At 39.1% G+C, this 26,542-nt stretch overlaps 1 protein-coding gene across 2 annotated transcripts in view; it reads right to left on the reverse strand.

The window, feature by feature from the left end:
* ESR2 (estrogen receptor 2) overlaps positions 1-26,298 on the reverse strand; it is a 34,955-nt gene extending 8,657 nt beyond the window's left edge. For both annotated transcript variants that reach the window (XM_075150896.1, XM_075150895.1), the window contains exons 1-4: positions 24,734-26,298; positions 18,168-18,343; positions 15,340-15,456; positions 5,040-5,339 (exon numbers count right to left, since the gene is read on the reverse strand). In XM_075150896.1, the coding sequence (XP_075006997.1) occupies positions 5,040-5,339; positions 15,340-15,456; positions 18,168-18,343; positions 24,734-25,167 (1,027 nt within the window). In that variant the 5' untranslated portion in view covers positions 25,168-26,298. The remainder of the gene's footprint in view (positions 1-5,039; positions 5,340-15,339; positions 15,457-18,167; positions 18,344-24,733) is intronic.
* Between the last annotated feature and the right edge of the window lie 244 nt (positions 26,299-26,542).

Here is a 26,542-nt window from a genome sequence, read left to right on the forward strand (position 1 = left end):
GTATACGAGAAACAAAAAGAAACAGAAAGAATTATGGGTTGTGAAGAAAGCCAGAAAAGGGAGCATTGACATCAGAAGCGCCATGCTGCCATCTCAAATAGGAACATAAATATTTGTTATTATCATTGTCAAGTCTTCCGCAAAACATTTGGAATAAAGCAGAGTGAGGTTCAAGTGCAAGTACTCCCACACAGCTGGTGAAACTCAAGTGAGACCTGCCTTATGCTTGGCCACCTCTTTAGTTGACGGTCCCACAGCCTCCTGAGAGGCACCAGGGATTCCCTCGGGAAACTCGCATTTGTCGGAGATTACTGCATTGCACTGCAGAGGACACCTAAGAAAATAGTCTGTTCTTTCCCCGGAACGCATATGGTTGTCACTTGCAGGGTTTTTTTTTTTGATCTCATAAAACAGGCATGTTTCTGGGGTTGTTGGGTAACTATGAAAGAACCCACATACTGGTGCCTCTGTGTTGTCATCCCCTTTGTAAATGACATGTGTTGACCCCAGCCATTGTTTTCCTGCCACCCCCTTCCCCACAATTGCTAGAAACCAGAAAAAAAAAAAGAGAAGAGTAGTTGGTGAAGGTGTAAGTGTCCCCATTGCCTCCATTCACAGCATCCTAGAAGCAAGAACAGAATTAATGCAATTGTGCATAAGCCTGTTCCAGCATTTAGTTGTCTCCAGAAGTTATAGCAAGGTGTCAGATAGCACTGCAACACAGCCAGAAGGGAGAGACAGTCATTGCCCTCCCTTTCCCTTCCCCTGCAAAAAAGACTGGGGAAAAAAGACGCATAGAAGCCAAATAAAGAGAAATAAAATTAATACACACGCAAAAAAAAAAAAAACAAACCAAACCACAGAAAACAGAAGAAGTGTGAATTATCAAAATGCAAGTGGACAAGCAGACTGCTCAGTCAAGGAATAAAACACAGATACGATGACAACCGGTTCAGTGGTCAAATCGTAGCTGTATTCAAAACCAAGACCAGGCCACAGTTTTCAAAGCAGAGCTGCTTTAGATAGGGCTCTTAGCAAAGGCGCTTCGTTTTTAGACGAGCTGGTATCTACGACTCTGCAGAGTGAAAAACGGTGACACAGCCTGAACATGGGAGACAGGCTCCCCGTAGTTCTTGCCAGTTGTCTGAGGTCTTAAATTACACACAGTACGTTTGCGCTGTCAGAGAATCTGCTGTCAGTAATTTACACAAATGCTCCATGTATTTTAATCTTATTAAACTACTAGGCTGGAAGACAGTCGGTGACAGCTCCGGGTTGACATAAACTGGGTAATGTGCACTCTCTCTTATCATTGCTCAAAGTGCTGCCTTTCAAAATCGATAGCCTTGCTCCTTATTTTATAAGAAGGGTAAACAGCAGCCTATGAGCGGTACCTTCCCTCCTGGATTTCGCTGTCACAGAATTTACTACAGAATCCACAGCCAACAACAGATTATCTGCCAGACACACACTCATAATTTTAAAAGTGCTTTTAGAAAAATAATCACGGAAGTGTGAATACTATAAACTGACGGTGGCAGTTTCCTGGGAAACTACAGCCCAAAGACATTTCAGAAGTTTATTTAAATAAACATTTACGCAGGCATGTGCTGATTTCTCTAGCATAAACAACCAGTTATTGGGTTTAAAAACCATCTCTCTCAGTTGAGCGAGATGTCAGCCCAAGTCCCAGCATTCAATCTACAGATACTTAAAGATCCAGCTTTATCCCGGATGTCATCTGCTAAACTCACACTTATCAGCACCACAGTATGATTTACGACCATTGAGCACAGCGATTAGGACTATACCTTTCCTTTTCCTAACAATCTTATGCTTTAAAGATCGAGGACAGCATATCACCACCACAGCTTCCACTGCAGTGGCAGAAGTCCTATTTCATTGCTGCGGAGTACATTAAACTACTTATTTTTCTATGTCCTTTAAATCGTGTGCTCTATACCCGATCATTTAATTATAAATTACTAAGACAGACAAGAAAAAACTTGTGCTGGAGGCGTAGTAACAAGCAAAAGACACGCTGCTCTGGCCAGCAACACACGGGGTTGCATAATGAATCCCCATTTCAATGTTATGACAACATCCTATCGATTAGCAATACAGGTTCAGCTATGAACCACGTTCAACTCTCTTAGACTAGGTCAACAAAGTAAAAAGCAATTATAGAAGTTATGTTCTGCTGTTTGACAACTTAGAATTAAAATACTTGGAATTCAGAAGGTAAAAAGTTCAGGTGTCAGCTTCTATTTTACTGAGCAACAACAAAAATACAATCCATTAAGTGAAAGTACAGACAAAAATACAGTCACAGAGTAAAACTCATAACAAAAGAAGGTCATTAAATATTAAATAAAAAAAAAAAAGCATTTCTCTTTCCTATTTAGGCAAAAAGTTACTGTTAACATCAGCATCTATAAGGAAAAATAAAAAGATTTTCTTTCACTTTTGGTGAGTGTCAAAATAATATCCAATAATAATGTAGAGGTGAAAATGGGCTTCTTACCCAGCTACACAAAAGCAAATATTCAGCTTTACAGAAAGTAAAATTACTGTTCACCGGGCCATTAGTCAAGAACTCTGTATTTTTTTTCTAAGACCTTACCTCCAGGAAGCAGAGCATGGATCTAGATGATTAACTTCAGGCAAGAATTTTTGAAAACTGAAATTCTATGTCATCACAGCTATTTTAATGGAAATAAAGCTTTAGTCATCACAGTTATTTTAATGGAAAAAAAAAAAAAATCCACATTCAAGTAAATGCTCTAACTACCATGCAACATGGCAATATTACTTATAATTAGGTACATATTAAACATCCCATCTATTTTTGGCATTGTTCTAAAATGTTGTTTACTTCTGTTCTGTGTAACAGGAGTGTTCAGAAAAAACAAACATACACGATAAAGTGTCAATGTTCCCGGGAACTGTTTTGAAGGGGTTTGACTGCTTCAATGGGTTTTCTTCATACAGTTCTCTTATTGCTAAGAAAAAGTTTTTAGTTCTGACAGATGTTGAAAATAAACTAAAAGTGATCAATGTCAAAATTGGGGTTGGTTTGGAAACTGATCTTTTAAAAAATTCAAAAAATTAATCTCAGCTGGCTGAGGTATTGGCTTTGTGGTTGGGTTTTTTTTAAAAAGCTGACATAGTTAAAAAAAATAGAAATTAAGAACAATCAGAAAATGGAAAAGGTTGTTGTGGATTTTTTCCCCATTCAAATATTGCTTAAAATGAGGACATTTTCTACGACTTTCTCTGGTTTCCTTCACAATTCACTTCCTATCAGATTAACATGACTATATGGAGTCCTCTGAAATGGAACCTTTCAATCAAGTTTTTCTGATCAGACGAGAAATCATAGCAATAGACACCACTTAACCCCTTATGGTTACAGTTATTTTCAGAGTTTCTTAAATGAGGAAAAAATAAGGATTAAGGATTCATGCTCTCAGTTTAAAACATTCCACATTAATGGCAAAAACTCTACCACTTTGCAAATGGCTAGCGTGGTTTAAGATGCTCGTGCTGTGCAAGCATCTCCTCCCCAGCAGCTCAGCAGCTGACCTGGAATTTGCACACCCTAAAACCATCACACCTGAACCCTCCAACACGGTGGCTGAGCCGTGGAGCCTGTAATCTGCAACTAGGAGATGTGGTCCAGCTGCTGGAGCTGGTAGCACCTTCAGCCACTCCAACTAGATCTGAAATAGGATGCGCTGTGCTTCCCTTATCCTAAATTCTTAGTTTAAGGATTATACGAAATATTCTCCACCAAGCTTGTCTCCTCTACTGTGTACACACTCAATTTATTTCTAGGCATAACGATTACCGTCATGTCTTCCTAGGTGCGTATTCAAGCAGCAGCAAGTGCTGTTTATAGTGCAGTGACAAGCCCAGGGCATGCAGCACGCTCTGGCTGCCTTCAGCGTAAAATCCAAGAGAGGAGCTGTGGTGTGCTGGCTCCTCAGTTCTGATGGACGTGGGGTTAGGACTACCAGGCGCACTGCAGAATATATTAGCCATGCGAGGTAAGCACAGCCGTAGGGATCACTTCTAGTAGAGCACTATATCTGAAGTTAAGGATTAAGCCCCATGCTGCTATACGTCTATCAATTATTCAATGCTCTTTCAGCTCACTATTAGTTGGTCACCTTAGCTCTCGCTAAAGGGCCACAGTCTGTGGTTTAGTCTATGCCAGCCAACAAGTTTTTCTGCACAACTTTGCCAACTATCATCTTCTCTGTGCGCTGGCTGCTTTTATTCTGGCTTTTATTCTTCATTCTGACTTTTAATCATGGGCGCTTCCTGGAGAAGGAATTGCAAATGCTCACCACTTCTCGTTTGTAAGAAGTGAAATGGTACGTTGCCACGATACTGTGGTCGCATTTGAGACATTCAAGGCAATAACGCATGTAGTTGTACTTCAGTGCATGTTCTTTGTGTTGCCAACAACCAAAAGCATCCTTATTGATTTTTGTTTTGAAGGAGAGCGCACGATAATTCTGAGATCGATAGTATGTGCCACTTTGCAAGCTGATGCTCTTGTGTAGCAACTATGTCAACTGAAGCAATTGCAGACACTCAGTGCTTGGACACACTTCAGTTTTCATCAACTGCATTAGAAACCTTCTACTAGGATTCAGGGAAAGAATTTGGTCTTAAATTCTTTTTTATAGCAATCTAGTTAATACCCCTTTTAATGAACCTTCTAAATCAGATTGATCAGGTATTTATAGTTGATGAGGTAGAAATTACATGCAACACCAACTATGCTTTTTAGCAAAATAGTATTTGACTAACAACAGAGAGCAAATTATGGGTTAAATTGTTGTCTAAATCAAAATACATTCAGGAGAATTACTGAGAGCAATAAATTGTCCATTACTTTATAGGATAAGAAGCTTAAGTTTTTCATACCACACATTTACTGTGCTGTGCTATTATTTCAGGGTAGAGAATGATACATTGATGGTAAAAGCATTGAATAAAATGAACAAACACAAGATTTAAATTCTTACCAGGAATTTTTTTGGCCCAACCAATCATGTGAACCAGCTCTTTGTCTGCCAGTTTTGTCAGGGACATCATCATGGAGGCCTCCGTGAATGGTTTGCTGGGACGACTCACCAACACATTGGGAGGCTCCGCTTCAAGTAGTGTTAAAACAAACTGCTCTGGACTGACTGTGCTGAGCAGGATCTCTTTTACGCGGGTTACCGTCTCATTGTATTTCTTAGCTTTGCCAATGCAATGCACCTGGTCTTCTGAATTACGATGGCGACGCAGAATCCGATATCCACAACGTTCTCTTCTTGAGCCTGGCACGAGAGGCACATGATTGCATTGAAATATTTTTCTCTCAGTGTTGCCTTAGGTAAATCCAAATGTTTGGGGAGAGGGGGAAAAACCCTTTAATATTGGACGTTCTAATATTGAACATCAAGTTTCAGAATTTCTAGAGCATTCAGCATTGACTTAACTTTGTTTCCACTGACTTCAGCTGAGGCTTTTGTTTATTCTACTAAACAAAAAATAACGTTAAAAAAATGTTTATTTTTTAACTTCAGTTAACTCACTTTAAAAGTCCATGGGAAAATTCCCATTGACATCAAAAAGAGATAAATCAGGTCTTTAAATGCAAATAAAGACAGCTGTTTGTAAATTCTGTTTTTAAATTCTGTTTTAGATGTAAACTAGGGGAAGAAAACACTTCTGAAAGTCTGGGCCATGATATAGAGTAAATACCTCAGCCAGAAGCACAGCTGGGCCTCACTGCTAGCTGGGTGTTCAGCTAGGGACTTGCTGAGATGCAACCCGTTTTCCCCCTATGTCCCATTAAGCCAGCAGGAGTTTCCCCAAAGCAAATTCAGATATCTACAACTAGAAGGAGCAAGCCCCCTGTTTCGAGTTCTGCATGCAGAACGCTATTTCTGTTGCAAAGAGCAGTCCTTTAAATTCCTGGAATTGATTTATTGTTCATTCTAACACCACCAAACATTCTCCATTCTCTGCCAGTGTTGTTGGTGGGACCACTGTTACCTGTTCTTGCATAGCTGCCATGGAAAGAGTCTAAAAGTATCTCCAAAAACATGGTATGGGGATTTGCTAAAAAATTCAGCCAGGGCTTCTACTTTCCCTCCCACCTTCAGCATATTCTATAACAACGACTATGTTTACTGATTTACAAATAATCCTTGGCAGTAACTAATGTGCAAGATTGTACGGTATTAAAAATCAGGATATTTAAAAATATTAAGTTACTGAAGAGATCCTTAGACTGGAATCCTCCAGCACTTAACATTTCTAATATCACAGCTAAATTGTCCTCTAAATCTTTTAGAAGTTAATTTTTTGTGCTGGTCATCAATCCTTTTACCGACATACGATACTCAAAGGTTGAATTTTCATAGATATGAAAATGCCTGTGCTAACATAAATCTATACCAGACCAACATTTATTATTGCATACATAGAGACCATGGAGTCTTAAAGCATAATAAGTTGTCCCATTTGGTTTCAGTCCCACAACAAATTTGACAAAAGCATCCTTTCTGCTGCCGCTACTACCTTGACATTACTACATTTATGAAGTCTTTCTGGTGTGTTGCCTAATGACTTCTTGCCCTCGTCACAGACTCTTCTTCATTAAGGTATGTGATTAAAGGCTTCATAAAGTGCATGAAGACAAAGAAGCAAAGGAACGATGAAGATGGAAGAATCCCAAGAACCTAACCAGTGACAAGCAGCACACTGACTAGGCTACTCTCAGGGCTATCAAAGGAGAATGATCAGCCTGCGTTCTGGGCATGACACCCAGCAGATAAATCAACAGGAAAGGTTTTTCAGTTCAGCTGGAGGGACCAGGCATTCCAAGCCATCTCCTAGAAACACCAGAGGATCTGTGTGTCAGCTACGGGTAGGGTCACAGGTTTGGACCAGCTGCCAGAGACCAATTTGTGTGTGTGTGTGTGTGCGTGCAAGAGAGTTTGTGCACAAGGTACCTGGAAGAACAGAGGCGGCCAGCTACTGGATAACATTGACTTTCTAAAGCCAGTTACTGGAGGGATCCACGTACATGTGTGTCCCTGTGACCATTTGTGTGGGAGAAGATCTGAGTATCTGCAACTGGGGTGAGGCTGCAGACCCAGAGGCCATCAGCTGGGGAGATATGGGGATCCACAGGCCAACTATTTGACAGACTGAGTGTCTATAGCCAGCTACTGGAAGGATCCACATTGTATAAATGCATATATTTTCCACCGCTTGTGTTCGCATGAGTGCTATATTTTCTGTCTGAGCTGACCTGTGTGGCTGACTGTGGATACAGGTATTGTGTGTGTATGTGCCTAATAACAATACACGCTCAGACTTGCTACCGGACCTGGGGACACGGCAATGTGGCAGTTTCCCTTCTGTCAAGCTACTGTGTTCAGCAATTCCTACCATTCTTCATCCATATCCATCACAGTTATATAGACCATGAGTTGTCTAAATGCCAACCAGGCAATGCAATTCTGGCCCTGAGTTTCAGTTAGCAAAGAGGTCGAAACATAAGCCAAATTAAAAATAAGGGAGTAGAGGCAAAAAAAATTAATTTCAGATGCTGTTGACAAGGCCTTGTCTTGCTAAATAAGATGTTGGGTGAATGCAGACTCTCAGTGGTGAGGTTCCTCAGATGAGGCGGCTTTTCAGGTCACAGTCCTGTCTTGTCTTCAGCAGCTATCGAGCACCATTTGAATCAACCCGTGAGAAGGGTGAGATGCAAAGGCCAATCGGGTACAATCTGAATGCGCTGAAAAGACTGGATAAGGACTAATAAAGTCTGCCAGGACTTTAAGGATGTGGAACTTTCAACTGCACATTGCTATCATCCTCACTTGCTGCCTGTTCAGTAAACCACCTCAGATGTAAAAGAAAACAGGATGACCATTAAAGTTTTCTCAATATTGGAGAACACTCTCTATCTGGAAATCCAAGAGACTGGAGAATACAAATACACAAAGCTGGTTTGAGAAACAGTCCTCAGGCATGGAGGAATCCAAGTGGAACAAGGCATTTGGAACTGGAAGCATTATCAGCTGGAAGTCCAGCTTAAAGTCGGCACCATTTTGGGCAAGGATGGTTTTGCGTCCTTAAAAGGAATATGGGCAGGATGAAATGGGTTGAGTACTGACAGGACATTTGCACAAATAATGGATTGAAGGAAAACAATCAACTATTTGCAGAACCAAATGCTTGGCCGAATGACATCTAGCTAGAAGGTGCCAGAGCAGCTGAACAGCAGTTAGGGAAAGATAACATACCAGCAGAGATAATCAGAGCTGGAGACATCATCTTATGGTAGATTCATGAAATCAGACTTGATACCAAAAAAGGTTACCTGCAGAACCACACAAGTCACAGAGCAATTTCTCCAACCATCTGTCTGGGCAAATCCCTTTCTTTCTGAGTGAGTCCAAGGACAGTGAGGCATAGACTAATTTCTACAAAGACACTTGGATGATGTAGTGAACTCTGTGCTAAGCCTCATTTTGGACTAATGTACAAAGATCAAGAGGAAAATCTTAAAGTGCTTTGTCAGCTTCAGAAAAACGTTAGAATGGTACAGTGGGCTGCAGACTGTTCTGGATTCATGTCATGGACAGAAAGTATGTAAATATTTTCCATCAGGGCAGACAAAGAGGAAAGGTCGACAGTGAGCTAAGCAACTGGAACAAAAGTACAGCTGAAGACAGATGAGGAAATGCCTAGGTATCAGGGTGGTCTGCCTACAGAGATCTCTAGGGCTCTGATTTCCATATGAATGTGCATGGTAGAGACCGTAACCACCAAGAGAGAACTGAACTAAGGCAAGAAGCAACACCTCACATTGTTTCCACTCTTTAGAAAGCTGAAGCACATTGAACATGGGCATCTTGAAGGACAGAAGAACAAAAATAGCAGAGGAAAATAGAGGGACTAAAAGCCCTAGGGAGATGCAGGGCTGAGGAGAAATGTTCTTGGGCTATCAAAAAATACCAACTGCTCCACGACATGCATAGTTTTTATTCTCCAGTACCTGGTGGAGCTGTGAAGCCCCGAAAAAAAAGACACACGAATAGCAGTCTTTTAATTAAACACATGGAAGAGTTGTTCAGTTAGGAACCATATCTAAAATAATAATGTCAGAAAAACTACTGTTTTAAGAGGGAGCTGGGGAGAGGAGCCTGATAACACAATGAGGAAGGAATTCCAGCAGTTTGGACACACCTGCCAGAAGCAACCTGTGGTCAAGCAAGCACTTGCAACCAGCTCATTGACCCTAGTTCAGTTCCTGGCACTGAAGTGAACCAAGAGCACTTTTGTGGGACTCCACATCCTCTGATCAGCTGTCCTCAGCTCTGTCATACTGTCACCCAGACTTCTCTGTGGCACACAAAATATTAGGCCTTTGGTGCTAAAACCCGAGTTATCCTTTCAAAATTACTGTTGTAAAGATTTTTAAATAACATTTTGTAGCCTATCCAAAATAAAAACACACAGGTAAGTGACCAGGTACTTTAATGAAGATCAAAGAAATCAGTAAAATTTTAAAAAATATTAAAAAACAGTAGTCTAGCATCCTGTTCTAATTGATACAATCTTGTACAATTTTCATCTGTGCAGCTGCACTCCATGCTCCATCTTAAAATAATTCAGTCAGGTTGTGATACTTATTGACAGTATTAAAGATCTCAGTACTTGTGGAGGGTACTTACTGGGAAATAGCAAGCCCCTTTAAGTTACTTTAGGTTATTTGACTAAATCAAGTTTCATATATAACCAGTACTTATTTAAAAAAAATAAATGCTCTATTTAAAACATAAAAACAGTTTCTATACTCACATCTCCAGTGCAGAAAGCCAAACTAGGAGTGTTATGACATTTCTGCATGAAAAACTTGTTACTAAAAAAAATATAGTTGGTGACGAAAAAAAAGGGGGACCCCCCCCCAACCAAACCAGATTCTGAATTATTGTTTGTCATTTTTAATCACCATATATTGCCAAAGCAGGCGAAGGATGATTCACTGAGCAGTGTGCATAAAACACAGCTCCTCAGTAATTAAAAGAGATACCATTTATTTCCACATTAAAATTTATTCTGCTTGTATTAAAAAAAAAGGATAAAAAAAGAGTGCATTGTAAGATTACTCATCTAAGAAAACAATATTTAAGCTTGCTAGTCAATTGACACATCAGACAGTAGCAGCCTTTTCAATTAAAACAACATTTCAACAACATAAAGGATCTCCTGTGCTTTTTATTCAAATCCAAAGTTTAGGCAGGACCTAAACTGAGAAATTTTACCTGTATGTCTATTAGCATCCAACAGACATGTATAAGTGCTTATAAAACTGTATTATAAATAATTATAGACCAGCTTAATGTTTGACTTAACTAGACACAGAGATGTGGATCAATCTGTGTGAAGGCACAGCAGTAAAATACTTACAGCTTCCCAGATTAGGGACTACTTCCAACTTTACCACAAACACCCTAACTATACTTATTAGCTAATATTAATTCATATAAAGGTAATTCAGGCAGTTGGAGAAGTGCACAAAATGATCAAATCCCTCATTCTTCCTACAGCACTCTCCTTATTTAGAGCTATTCCTTGCACAAGAAAATGGCTGTATTCAGCTGGGAATGCTGGACCAAGGGCAAGATCTCAAGCTACAGCACCGTAGACTACATGGGTAAATGATCACAAGAATATAAGAAATAAGACACATATTGAAAAAAAGTCATTAAAATGAGCCTGTTGTTCACTCACGCATGAACAAGCCACAACAAGTATTACTGGCAGTGAAACACACTATTTTTAAGGCAACTCCTGCTTTACAAATTCTCTGAAAATCACAAATGCCTCTGCTGTCTGGTATGGTGGACAGTTACACGGCATGTGGCTCGGAATATTTGGTCCCTGGCAACTGCTTATGGAACTAACCAGTTCAGCAGCAACTGCAGATTCTACCATTGAATATATTATCAGGTTTTGTAAGTGTTTGAGCTTAAAACTCACTCAAGTATACATTAGTAAATCATTATCACTCCAGTCACCTTTGAAAGCAAATGCAAATGTTCTGGTGAGTACGCCTGTATTCACAGAGCAGACCTCCCGACAAAGAAGCTGCCGTCTGCCATACACACATGAGAACACGAGCTGAAATTACAGTAATTTCTATAATAGCTAAAATACAATTAATACATCTGATGTCCAGAGAATGCCACGAAACATTTTTTTTCCCCACTTACTTTCTGTGTGGAAAGTAATTTACAGTATTTCAAAGTGCTATCTAGAAACTTCACGCAGCAGCCAAGCACAGGAGAAAAAGAGAGCCAAACCCTGAACCTTACCAGCCCACAGAGAAGTCTGTTTTTCTTTTTTGCAAACTTGTGGAATGATGCCAGTATTCAAGGTCAGTATCTACCCATTGCTTTTTAGTATGGCCCCTCAGCCCCCTCATTTGGGGTGGGGAGGGGGCAGAAAGGAGCTTTATCTTTGGAACATTTTCAACACGTTGAGAACTGGCCCATGGGGAAAAAAGATACAGGAGCAGGGCGGGGAAATAAAAGGTAAGTCTAGTCCAACAGGGAAACTGAAAACTCTTTATGGAAAAAGGTCTATTCGAGCCTCAGGAAGCAAAAAAAAGGTATGAGCATAGCTGCTCCCAGAGTGGCTATAGCTAAGTGATGAAGCAGCTCCCCTCTTCTTTACTGCCCTTGGCAAACAGCCCAGTACATTTCAGGCTCCCCAGGTAAACACCCAAAAGCTCCAAGAGAATATCAGTTTTATCCCGATCTGTTTTGTTCAAGTTTGCTGGGCAGTTTACTGCAGTATTTCTGTTTTCCTTGTTCCTGGTGACAGCGCTCTGCAATTATTTTTCTACCATGGCTAGTAGTCCTAGTGCCAAAATTTAGCAGTAGCTGTGTTGAGTGGAACAGTAGGGAGCACAGACTTCCTACAGAGAAATTTGCAGATGCAGTGCCTAAGACCCTCATTGTGCTTTTGGCAATGATAGTATATTTTGTAAGAAAATCCATTATCACCTTAATACAAAGCACCCCCAAGCTAGCCTCCACTCAAATACCTGTGGCTTGTTGGGTTGACTTCTCAATGTTTATGAATGCGATGACGTCCAAGAGAATTTCAGACCAGGAAACTCCAAAGCAACATTTTCCTACTGCCTCCCACTGTTTTAAAGATGCCATGTACTGCCCCATCACATTTGCACACAGAAACATATGCTATATATACACACACATTTACATGTGTATTTTTTCTCAAGGTGTCTATTGATAATATGCAAAACGAGTATTTAAAGATTTGATACAAACAGCACAGAGTTTTTATGAAGAGCTTTCATAAACTACAAAGTGGTAATTGAGGTTCTTTTATCACTTCTGCTGGACAACAAGTCTCCACCGAGCAAAAATGCACTTACAAACCATTCTATCCTACCCAGGGTTTTAGCAGATGTGAACCAATGCATTCACTAAGTGGGAAAGGAGTGGAGATGGGGAAAAGCCTTCATTAAAAAGAAAATGTACTCTTTTATGGCTTTCTACGATAAAAAACTGGTATTAAAGCATGGCTCTAACACGAAAAAATTTAAAAGATAATCACTCCAGTCTGCAGGAAATGGCATTTACGTTTCATGCAAGAAATACAGTCTTAAAATCTGTCTGGTTTAAATGTCTGTCACCATGTGTCCATGCATCAGCTTTACTCACAGGTGCCTCTTAACTCATCAGGCAGCTCAGACAATTCTGAGTAATTCTTATATTCCTTTTTCTGAAATTAATTGGTTAGGATTCTCAAATTAAATTCTCAAGAGTCTCAAATTTCAGTGCTAGTATTTAAAAAACTAATTTTTAAAAAAATACAATTCCTGTTATTTTCCTGTTACAGTTTCAAAGTTTCGTTTTTGGGCTGGCACAGTCATTAATTTCCTATAAACATTCATTATTGGAGGAAAAATGTGTTTATGATTATGTGACAAGATTAAAAGGAACACAGGCTAAAACGTAAGTACATATTATCATTATTTATTACTTGTAATACTATAGTGCCTATGAGGTCTAATGGCAAATCAAAACTTCCTGGACAATTAGAATAGAAGGATTCATTTGAGGAAAGCATTGTGGAGGACCACCTTATAATATCATAGTGGAATCAGTCTTTACAAAAACTCTCCAACTCCAGAACTGGGGCTTGACAGAATCCCCTGTTGGAAAAACATTGAGTAAAATTCTCAGTCATAAAGACGAAAAAAAGACAGTAACACTATTCAGAAAGTAAGGTTTCAAAAGGGTAAGGCTTTCCTTTCTGGGGGCTAGACAGCAAAGGGAGCTAAGACCATATTAATGAAAAACACCGAAAAAGTTGAGATGCATCATCAGTGCAGAAGAAGATAGGAGCTTCATATAGAAAGAATTAGCTGATTTGAGCAACAGAAACTAAATATACTTCAGGAGTACAAAAATAATACAAGAAATGGTTGAAATTGTAGCTCTAGGCTGGGAGTTATCAGCTAGAAATGAACAGGAGGCTGCAAGCATAACAGCTCTTAGAACGACTCTGAACTACCAGCATGATGCAACCATGAAAAAGGCAAATAGGATTCTGGGTTCCATGCAGAGAAAAGCTCCCGCAGAAACAGATATGTATTAATGCTACTACAGTGAGGAGAGTTCACAGGAATACTGTCCATGATTCTGGTCATCCAAGTGCAAAAGAGATTATTTCAGCCTGGAGCAGATTGAGAGACAAGCTAGCCTGACGACTTCCAGATTCTGTCTACTTTTCTTTTTTGCAAGAGGAGGAGATTTCTTGGTTTATTTAGCCCAGTAAAACAAAGGTTGCGAGGGGCTATGATGTAGTCTGTAAATACAACCAGAGTATTAACAATAAAGAGAAGAGGAGCCTCTAAGCTGCAAGACAATGTTGCCACAAGAACAAACGGGCATTAATTGTCTAGCAATAAATGCAGGCTGGAATTCTGAAGAATGTTCGTAATGAAAGAAATAATATTCTGCAAACAGCCTTCAGATCAAAGCAGTGGGAGGATGAAAACACTGCCTAGCCTTGAAATAGAAATAGGTATCTACATTAAATGGGATGAAATGAGACGCATGCCTGCAAATCACAGAGGACCAAGCACAGTGACCTTCTCCTTTCCACTCCAGTGTTCCTGTGTGATGCTTTCCCAGCCTATTTCTATCATGTACATTGGGGAATCTATAAGGAACACAAACATTGACTGTGGAAGTACATTAGATATTGAAATAACTTTTAAGTTATATTCTTCTTAAAAGTAACCTTTAAAATATCATCTATAAATGTACAACTACAGTGAAGTCATATCTCTATAAGTACAAGATGGGAATAAGAAAAAAGGCTGGATAATTCTGAGTGTGCAGAGACAAACTGTGGTTGTTCACGACTTCTTTTGATGGAAAAGCTGGAAGACATCATCTGAAAATAGCCTGTTCAAAAAAAAAACCAGTCCCCCGCTGCCTTCCCCCTGCTGCCCCACCAAAGCCCCACAAATAAGCCTGGCAACCACAGAGCTAGTTCTTCACACGACATGTGGTCAAGGTGCAGAACTCCTTGCTATGGGACGCTGTAGATGCCAAGACTTTACAGGATTAAAAAGAGGGACACTGGACAAGTTGTCATTCCATTAATATATTGAGACCCATTAAATAGACCAGAAGACCCCAACTGCTAACTTTTGGAAGCTGAGAGTTGTCAGCAGTAGTTTCACTTAGGTGCTAGTCTCATTCTTACACTCCTCCCGAGGCATTCATTTTTGCCACTGTTGGAGGCAGGATACTGGGTTAATTAACTACTGCTTTGATGCAGCACTGCTGTTCTTGCATTACATTCAACCAGCAGAGCACAGTACAGGCTCATTTACCCCATATTAGAAGGGATTTCATTTGGTTTGAGGCTCAGGCAGCAGCACGTCTTGGGTTCCTGTTCTGCAGAATGTAGCATGCAAGTAAACTGCTTTCACGGAGCTCTGCAGAGGTACTATGGTTTTCCTGTGCTAAACCTACACCTTACTCCTTCCCACAGGTTTTCTTCTGAAAATGAAAAGTCGTCTTCTGCTTTAAGAATCGGTACATTCCTTCCTATAAAACCAGCTTAAACCTTGCTCTAATTGCCTGTGTGCCTTTTTAGGATTCCAAGAAAAAAAATTTGAAAAAAGCTATACAGAATTGACTGAAGGGAAAAAAAAAAAAAGCCAGCAAAACCCAAGCAAACAACACCACATGCAAAACTCACCACATTTCATCATTCCTACTTCATAACATTTCCGTAGCCGGCATGCCTGGCAGCTTTTGCGCCTGTTTTTGTCTATCGTGCATTGATTGGTAGCTGGGCAGATGTAATCGTTATGTCCTGCAGCAGAGTAAGAAGAGAAAATTTAACATCTCCAACAGTCTCTCTTGGTCATTTCCCAAACCAGGACCTTCTTGATTTTAAACATCTCAACTTTTTCATATGCATATATCTAAGCTCCATTAATTTAACTGATGCAAAAATGCATATTTATCCTATACTGAAAACATCAATCTGTGACCTCAAAAAGTAACCAGACAACATCGATCAGCTTTTACTGATGACTGTTAAATAACCAAGAAACTCATTTTTGAAAATGGGACATATACTCTTGTGGAAATTTGCTCCCAATCTCCAACTTCTTACTGTATATTGGGACTCTAAAGATGGCAGAGAGTAGATTTTTTTTTCCTCAGCAGAGTTGAAAACAGCAGTGCACACAGCTTCAGTCCCGCAAAGATTTAAGTAAACTACAGCTCTGTTTACTGAACTCTATGACGTGGTGAGTTCCAGGAATGAAGAAGCCTTTGGAGGATTGACCCTGAACCAAAGTTAATAAAAAAAAAAGCAGCCCAAGAGAGAAAGATGACTAGTATAAAATAATGCATACTGTATAGTACAAAGAAAAGCACAAGCAGAAGGTATAACTTTTAGATGTTATGGACAAGTGTTTCTCTTATTTTCTTCAGTTTCCACTACAGCCTCTTCTGTTGTCACCTCGCCCCCACCCAAATCCCTTTACATTATTGTATTTCATTAATCAATAATCTGGTCTAAAGGTTTATTACTGTAAACTGGACTTGAGTATGCTCTTGGTGTAAATACAGTCAAATCATCTCCTGCCAAATACTGGAAATCTCTCTTGCAGTAGTTACCAAAGGAAGCAAAAAATATTCACTCATTTACATTTCTTAATGTATTTTCTCTCAGGTTGTTTTTTAAGTTATTTTTTCAAACTTTAAGAATAGATCGGGCAAAGATACAGCTACTAGAGTTTTTTTTACTTGATGCAAGTCCAAGAGTTCATGTCCCCAGGAGTAACTATTTAACTGAACCATTGTGACTATTTCCTTGCAAAATTAAAATAATTTTAACCTTGAATTTTTGAACCGACAATTTTTAAAAGAAGAGATCAGGTTACAGTCTGTCCCATTTCCTACTGGCAGATATGACTGAAAAACAAATTACTGTTTATCACTCTTCACACAACATGGGGGGAAAGGAGGAGGAAGCTCTCTACTGCACTATAACCCAAGCACACAGGAGTATGGTTTAAAACTCCTGTGGCCTTGGGATAATTTAGCTAGGAGGCAGATGTTCAGAGATGTGGGACGAATACACTACACTGCAAACTTGGACAAGCGGAGGAGACCACACACAGTTGCTCAGTCATACCAGCTAATTTTAATTAGACATTAGCCCAACGTTTTCATCTATGGTAGGTCCGGAAGTTCTGTGTTTTTATAAGCAATATCCTTCATAACAGCAGTTGCAACTGAGTGCTTGGTAGTGTTTTATGCCACAAACTTACTTTCATTTATTTGAATTACAAAGAAACGTTACCTGACAGGGTACATTAAGGTGTACAAAAGGCCACAATAGGTAATGTGTTCACGGCCAAAGCACATGTGAGCAACACAGAGCAGGCAAATAATTTTCCTGACAGAAAACACTTTGAGATCAAATTCAGTCTCCATTTGTGACAAACTGGAGACAAAGTTCTCTTCAATTATCTTAGAAATCAAAAGAACTTACACCAGTTTATAGAAATTGTTATTCCCATGCAGAACTTGCACAATAAATTGAAAAGGCAAACAAGTTTTGAATTCAATTTGATTCTAATGGTGACACCAAATCTGCTATATTGATCCAAAAGAAAATATCTCAAGATTGCTAAAGGCTTTGTGTGCAGAAGAGGAAGGGAACATTACAGACTGAAAAATGACAGGATTTTCTGTTTTAGTATCTGCATGTAGTATCCAATGTCAATCCAATTAAGTTTCCCGCAAGAGGCCCCAGGTGAGGCCAAAGAACACGATAACTGAAGCCAAGAAATGAAGTGGTCCAAAGCTGCAATATGGTGCATAAGTCACTGCCCATAGGCTGTGATAACAAACATGGAGACCTACATTTACTTCATACTTCAGCCACTCAGCAAATTTGAACTAAATACCAAATATTTAAGAATTTAAACACTGAAGTGGATATCTTAGAATTAAGAAATAGAAATACTGCAATGTAGGCTCTGGGGGGTGGGGGGTTAAGAAATAACAGTAATCAGGTTTATATTTAATACTTGCCACACATATTTTTATATCCTACATACTGTGTAGATATTTTATGCTATGACTCAACAGCTCCAGGCAATACACTCTTGTCAAGAATAGTTCCTGGCAAGCAAAGTCTCCAGGCAATTATCTACTCTAACTGTGTCTATTATAACAAATTCACAATTACTATGCCTACTTTGGGACAAACTGCAATCAGATTCACAGGTCTGCAGTGCCATCCCACCGAGGCCTTTGCTGCAGGGCCTTCCCATGCTATGTATTCCACCTCTTCTCTAAAGAAATCAATTGCTCCCTTTGTAACGTTTCCAGATCTTGATAACATAAGAGCCAAAAGATAAAGTAGTCAAATCATGTGTTGCTCTATTTTCAGCATGCAGCACCATACACCAGGATTTTAGATCAACTCATTACCAGATCAACCACTGCAGCCCCTGATCACATGAAACAACTTATTTGAGCGAAGTTATCAAATTCTCCTACCTTGAATACTTCTTTTAAAGAATGCTTTGCAGCCTTCACATGACCAGACCCCATAGTGGTATCCTGAAGCATAGTCACTGCAGACTGCACAGAAGTGGGCATCCCTTTTCGAGCCAGGATTATTTGCAATTGGGCTTGTACAGTCATTGCCATTAGTTTTTCTTTTTAACGTTTCTCTGATAGAAAAGAAAAACATCTGTTATAAAAGAGGAAAAAAAAATCTACGTTGCAAAGAGTTTCATTATTTTCCATTGTCTTCTTATTACTGAACACAGGATAGTGTGAAACACTGTTAAGCCATTTTCTGGTAAGGTTATTTAAAGCATATAGTTGATCCCAGAGCTTTCAATGATGACAGACTATGAAGTTTTAAAATACTCAAAGGCATAAAACTGGACTGCTGATGTGTCGTTCACATGAACTCTGGGAAAATCATATGGAATGCTGATGGATCTTGAAGAATCCTTGGAAATGTACAAGTCCAGGAATTTGTGAACCAAGTGGACTTTGCCTTTGGGAAGCTTCGCTTGGAAAATGAGAACTCAGACAGCTTGGACTGACATGATAAACACTACTACGAACAGAGCTGCAGTTGCTTCATACTGTTAGCAAGGCGAGATTCTAGATGGAGCAATACACATCTAGTCTCAAGCATTTCATCCTTTAAACGAGGCTTTATTCACTCAATGAGAAGCTGGAGAGAAATATCTTGAGATGTGAATCTCAGCCTACAAGATCAACTCAAAATGTTAGGCAAAGTTTTCTGTTCAAGGTGATGACCCACGTTGAACACCCTAATGCTAAATAAAAGGAAGTCTGAATACAAGAAGAATAGAGAAACACAATTAATAAAATACTTTCATACATAAAAAAATTATTGCTCCATATAAATTAGTAAGGTATATGCATTCCTGAAGCACTGCAAATAGTTCCAACTTACTGGGACTATTCTTAGTGACTGGATTAAAATTAGAACAGGATCAAAACATGAAATAACAGCCAATTCCTGACACCAAGATCCTGTAAACAAACAGCAAGAGGAAAGGAACTTAGATTATCAGTAAAGTGGTTTTTAGGTATAGGAAGCACATCCATTGTGTACTTTTTCTCTGGACCTCATTTTTTTAGTGGTTTTAGCATGCCTTAGTTTCACGGTCAATACAATTTCTAGATAGAGAGAAAATAGTGTCATATGCAAACTCTCAGCAGCAGTTTAACAAAAGGAAAGTTGTATAGTGAACTTATAGGTATAAACTTAAGCACAGAGGCAGAAGTCAGAAACTGCAGAATTTTCCTCATCCCACCTTCCAGCAGGATTAGGGAGGAGAAGAAATTCAGTTGGGATAAGACAGCAGGCAGCATGGCTCATGACTTCTAAAGAACACGGGTACACTGCCGGGGCATAAGAAACGTGTTTACCAGCAAGAGCAAGTTTAAATGGAACAGTAGAAACATTTTGAAAGTGCTGTCAAAGAGGCCTTAACTAACATATTAAAAGTAGACTTTGTGCTGGTTTCATGACAGGAGATAAGGACAAACACACGCACATGCCATCTAAAAATCATCAAGTTTGTAAGTATTTGAGGAGAACGTGCTCCTATTTCCTAGTAGAAAATTTGGAAAGGAAAAAAGGTGGTTCTCTGAGCAAATTCCAAAACAGAAAAATTAAGGTATTTGTTGTACAATGAAGTTACTGCAAGCTTTTAAAAAATGTTAGTTCATTCAGATATTGCAGGACATAAGGCTATTTAGATGTTTAACGAGCCCAGTCTTTGATTACACACACCCCCGCATTAATGGATTGACGCATCACTAAGTTATTTCCCTTTCTGCCACGCTGGGAAGACCAGTGTGGGGGAGCTCTCCCTTAGAATAAAGGGACTGTATCACACATGCCTAATATGCTGCTAATGCAAGGAGGAAAAAGCATTGCTATTCCTTCCTGTTTCCCTCTATTTGGAAGAAAAAGTAATTTGGTGTTTCAGATTAGTAGAAGAGGTATATTTTTAAGCTCTACTTGGGAATCATGATCCAATTGTGGGAGTCAGAAAAGAATCAAAATCAGCTAGAGAGCATCTCAGTGGCTGATTGCTATGCTGTAGAGAGCGATGTTTATTGCCCTCGTTAAAGCACTGAGGTGTTATGGATGAAAATAAAGAAAACGCACACACTGTAACATCTCACTAAGGAGTGTTGTTTTTTACCTTCCAGTCATGACAAGTGTTTTAAAAAACACTTTTTCTCTCCCTGCTTAAAAGTTTAATGACAGTCACTCTGCACACATGCAAGCTGCGTGGCTTCCACAGGCTGTGGCAAACAGCTTGCACACAGAGCAACAATCTGGAACGAATTCCTCCTGCAGGGGCCGAACGGGCTTCAAATCTGCTCGTCTGCAATAGCTGCAGCAGCGCAGCAGGAGGTTCAAACCCAATCGTTTTGTTACTGTTGTCTTTAAGGACAACAGAGCTAAGAAATAGTTGAGAGCTTTAAGGTACACATTCCTTACCCTGAGGACCTCGCGATCAGACAGCGCACCCACACAAAGAGCAAACTGGAGGGGTTAGAGACCACCTCCCAGCGCTCTTGGTGCACTCCAGCACGCTCAGCAGATGAACGAGCTGCCAGGTCCTCCAGAAGAACTGGCGGTAGCTGGCTGTATGCCCACAAAGCTCCTGCACCGAAGGATGCAGGAAAATGGGGGATGTGCCCTGGCTGCTACTGAGGAACCACATGGACAAAGATTTATCGCTTTACACCTAATACTCCTCTCTATTTTATGATCATGGTTTCTATAGAGAGATATTATGTTTCTATAAAAAGAATTAAGATTTTTTTGAAAGTAACAAGTCAGTGATTTCCTACTAGTCATCTACAGTGGGAAGATGATTACCCTAAAGCAGAAGGAATTAGCAAGAGAATTTAGGTTATTCAGTATCTATTGTGTCTCCTAATTACCTCTAGCTTTGCTACAGCAAATGTTTGATGCTTATGCCACACTTGGAAAACTTGAACCTAAATTCAAATTTTTATAAAAAATGAAGAAGGGTGGCAAGGATTTGACCTAGAAAGTAGCAAGATTTGCTCATGGCATTTGTTGTCTATCAGGTTTTTTTAAAACCTAAGCTATTGTACATTATAAAAAAGAAGAGAGGAAAAAAAACACTGAGAAAATAAAAAAAAAAATCCATTAAGTCAAAAATTAATAGTCCAGATTTTATAATTTCTTATAATCTTCCCTCCAACAGGCCACTGGCTCATTCAGTGCCTGGAGATAATTCAATCCCATACGAACCTAAGCTGCAGGATGAAGAAGGCTCTTCCATTCTCTCCCAGAATGGGTGCAAGATGATAGGCAAAAATCTGCTGAAGAATACTTTTCAATCTTTATCTTCCTCATTTTCTACAGACTCCCTCCACTATAACTTCTAGAATTGTTAATATCACACAACTGTCAATCCCTAAGTCTCCAAAGTACAGGTTCTGCTACGCTCCAAACATTGATTAATATGCTGAAAATCATGTCATAGATTTCTCAAAATTAAGGGACATATTTTTGCTTAATCTCTGTAACTATTCCATCATCAAATGGACATGCCAACCCATCACCTCAAAGAGACTTCAAGATACATTTAAGTGCTCTGCAGAATAAGCACAATACAAAAAGCATAGGAGAATAATGCAAATAATTATGGCTTCAGAGCAGAGTTTAAGCAATGTATAAATATGATATTAGCACACAGTGAACAGGACAAAGTTACTAAACAATTTCTAATTAAGCAAACATTGCTAGCCTGTGTACCCCAAAACCTTTACTTACACATTTTACCTGCAATTAGTCAGAAGCACAAGGAAAATAACAGAAAAGAAGACCAAATTAAGTTTCAGAAATGTCACTCTGGCAACTTCATCAAAGTTTCCTAACACTTTTTAGAAAATAATATACCTGTTCATTTTGAAAAAAACCCTTTTGTTTCTTTAATTAAAATCCTTTTATTTAGGGGATGAAGACAGAAATCAATTTCAGATTCCTTTTAAATATAATACAATTACACTGTCACATTCCCTTTCTCTTCATGTAATTTTAATATAAACTGAATGATCCTGCACCAATAAAATTTATGACAATATTTCTATTGTCTTCACTAGGACCTACAATGCAAATAAATATAGCTGAGTCTTTATCACAAATTATTGCCATTTTGTACAAGAAAATGGAACTCTAAAAATTCACATCTATTTTTACATGGAACACAATTAATTTTTGTTGAACTACTGGTGCAAAGTAACACTATGCTGCATAGCATTTGCATTTAGCAAAGTTAAATAAATATCTTCTGTATTCATATAATGAACCTATTTGTGAGGAAAGGGAATGCTGAAAATTCAGGTTCCTTATTTTAAGCTGATCTTCAAGGAGATCCAAATTACACAGTGATCAGCTTTAGCAAAGTGGACCATATTAGTTTAGCTAATGTTAATGGAAATTTATACCCAGGGAAAATAAAATCCTCTCGCGGTGAGACTCTTGCTTTATTTTGAAAGGTAAAATAAACTGGGCCTAAATATATCACAATGCTTTCTTACTCATCTTTCAAACAAAATCCCTTTTCTCAAACTACAACGCTGTTTAAAATTATTTACACTTTACAGCATTAGTGTCTCCCTTCCCCCAGAGCTATTCCTTTAAGTTTCAATCCCAAGAACTCTTCCTTCAAGGTATAATCTACAAATCTGTAGTGTCACAGTCATTGTTCCCATGGCAATAAATATAATGTTCATGACATTAACTTAAGACCTCACCAAAAGATAAAGCAAAAGGAAGCACAGGACTTTTTTTCTTTACAGCCTTATTTCAGGACAGATATCCACAATAAGGGAATTACAGCTTTTGCTGTTTTGTGTTTCCATGTAAATTTTTTTTTCTTTTTTACAACTTCTATACACAAAGTGGGGGTTACAATGCATCATACTGAGACAAATGAACCACTGAGAAGGTCCAGCTACCAAGCAACACAGTAGTTACTTGCTGTTGAACAATAAAGATCATTCATAAATTTAGACTCCAAATTTCACTTCTCTTCTTTAAGTTAAGTCATCATTAGCTACAAGAGCAATAGTCTGTATGAATCTACACAAACGGCAGAAGACTTGTTTACTTAAACTCCAGTGTGGCGGGTTTGGCTTCCCTTCTGTCTATGTAGAGAGCACGCTGCAGAGCATCAGATGGGGTGCACTTGCTCTTGGGTTATTCCAGCTGCTGTCCCATCATCCGGACAGCTTCAAACACGTTAGTGTTAGTGCAGCAGCCTTCCCAGGGCTGTCAAAGTTTTGAAACTTTAACCAAAGCAGGAAGAGTTTGGATGTTAGCCCTATTCACATTAGATCTGCTTAGGGAATTCTTCCGTATATAAGTGCTACCCAAATGACCCCTCCCAATCCACACACCTACACTTAAAGTAGATTTGCACTCCAGAACTGCCTGCTACCCTCTGCTGACTCCAAATAGCAACTAGTCAGGTGGCCGGGCTGAAGATCTGTGCAGCCTACAAGACCGAAGTAGACGTAGATCTCACGCCTTAGCCCTGTGCAGTCAACATGCAGCCCACCCATTGCAGAAGGAACGTGGGTAGTCTCAAAAATATCACAAATCCTTTATTAACAATTGAACTAAAACTGTTGCCAGGACACACTATTTTTCATACTGACAATGACTGCTGAAGTTAAATAAGAAGCCCTATGAATAAACATACAGCTGCTAAACCAGAAACAGCACCTGCAACACCCTGTGCTTTTATCCATCCAACAGCGTTTGTGCCCATGAATGGAGTAATTTCATCAGCTGATGATCTACATTCCTTGTGGTTTGTAATATGAGTAAATGTGCAGAATGGGAACATGTTTTTGCAAACACAGTTTCTTTACAGCTGAAAATTTAGCCCATGAATCTGCTGTTCGTAACACCTTCATAAAGTCAGTTCAGAACAGCAACAAGAAACAACATCAGACTTTCCAGTAGCAGCACTCTTTTGAACATGATGCATGCTGCTGTGTGACTGTTAATACTAAAACCAAAAAACAAAGAAAATTCTAAGTTCATGAAAAGCCTTCACAACTATTAGATGCAGTTAAAAAAAAAATCCAGATAAAATGAAATTCAAACAATGTTTTACGAAAAGGAAAAAAGAATGAACCTTTACTTCTTTCACTCACAGGCCTTAATTTGCCAGAGCAAAATTCGTTTTTATTACACAAAGTAGTACCTAGCAGTCTTGAGCTTTTATGTATACACAGCAAACAGTTCCCACATTGAAGGCATTTGTAGTGCTTTATGTCGGTGTATACTTCTCTAAGGAGCTACTGAAAAAGAAATCCTATTTCAGAAGTTACATTAAAAAAAACACAAAACCCAGGACTGATTTGGTGTTTGGTGGAAGATTTTTGGTTTGGTTTTGTTTTTCAGAGAGACCAACACATAGAAGTCAAATGTAAAAAGAAAAAACTTAAAAGAACTAAAGAAACTGTAAATAATTTTCAGCAAAGTTTTAAAGAAATGAGTAGTTACTGACCTGGTCACAGGTAGCACTGGCTCCATCGGTCTTGCTTCACACCACGGACTCTTTGGCTGCTCCGCATACAGAAGCGATGACTGACAGTGCAATGTCAGAGGGGAGAGATGGCCAGGAGCAGACCATAACACGTTGGGGCTTGATGTTTGCCTCACAGATGCACTCTCTGAATCACCAAAATTGCTGGTAATGTTGTAATTCATCACAGCAGGACTGCAGAATGCCATCGCAGAATATTCATGTCTGTTTTCCATATAAGATGAGGGAATATAGACTGGACTGTGTTCTGCTGTCAACGTGGACTGATTACAACTGTAGGGAACTGGAGAGACGATACCAGCGGGTGAGTTTTTAATTTCTGTTTTATTGCATCCAATATCCTGAAGTGGCAGCAACTGAGAAAAGTCCTTGTGAGAAGATGCACACAGGGACATTTTGAGGCAAGACTGAAGACTGTTGTTTAAATATTCATCCTAAGATGGTAAGGTATAAAAAAAGTTGAATTAAAAAGTAAGAAAGTTCTGTATTAAGTCTGTTCTATAAAAGAAAAAAGGAATCAGTAAAACAGAAAATATAAAAATATCCTGTTAAAACAGGTTACATACCAAATGCACTTAAACAGTCAAATTTACTACCTTTAAGGAAAAGAACGCTTTCTAGAACTTCCTTAAAAATAAAGGCTAAGACACACGTTGAGTTTGGACTCCCTTAAAAAATAATAACAAAAAAAAAAAAAAAAAATCACTTGAAGTCTGAAACAAAGATGCCAGTGACAACTTGGATCTTAACAAAAGTAACTCATTACAACCAGGGTAAAACTGCTCTATGTCAGAGGCAAAATTACCCTATGGACCACAACTGTGGAGTGAGTGCCCTGAGAAATGAATTCTCTTTATAAAAACTCACCACCTCCTGCTCCCGCTGTAAGTGTGCTTCAGCCTTCCCTTTATCAACACAAACATGCAACAGCAGGTATTTTGAACATGCACAAACACACACACACACACATATATCTCCTTTACCTTCCAAAACCAGAACTCCACTGCAAATCCCTCTCCACAGAGGAGGAAGACATGTAATGGATGTCAGTAAGCAATGCAACTTCATCACTGAGAGGTCCCTGGATAGGGCATCTCTGAACAGAGCCATTATAAAAGTAGAAGTCACAAAATGCAGATATTTCCAAAGCTGACAAGACAGAACTTGAGCGATTTCATAAGGTCTGGAAGTTTTATAATTTCCTGCCACTCTCCATCCCCATCCCAACTACTCTTCATCCTTCCTCCCACCTGAATCAACTATCAAAACAGAGACCTTAATTTGCCCACAGTAAATAGTCTTTGTCAGATGTAGGTATATCCAAATTATTCAAGGGACAAAAAATTTTGAAAAGAAAAAAAAAAAGCCCACCACAACCATCCTCCTAAGACATAACCCCCATCCTGGAAGCGTCAATTTTACAGTAGCATTTAAAAATATTTCGTTTTTATTCTTCACTATGGGTTTCATCTGCAATTCATTCCAGCTTTGAAGACAGACATGCAGCCCTCTGATAGCTTGCAATCCCAAACAGTTCTGTTTCCAAGATAGCAAGTTGCAGCCCCCAGAACTGATATTGTAGTGTACTTTTACAGATGGTAATAAGATCTTAACATGAAAAATCATGGGATAATTAAAAAGTCACCCACAGCTTTGCTATTCCAGAAGTGGTCAAAGTGTTGATGCTAAATATTCTTACCTTTTTTCACCTCACGTGACCATAAAGCAAGATGAGGAAGATTCAAACACAGGTTTGCTGAAGTACCAGCA

This window comes from Calonectris borealis, chromosome 5 (assembly GCF_964195595.1).
Source record: "Calonectris borealis chromosome 5, bCalBor7.hap1.2, whole genome shotgun sequence".
NCBI classification, from domain to species: Eukaryota; Metazoa; Chordata; class Aves; order Procellariiformes; family Procellariidae; genus Calonectris; species Calonectris borealis.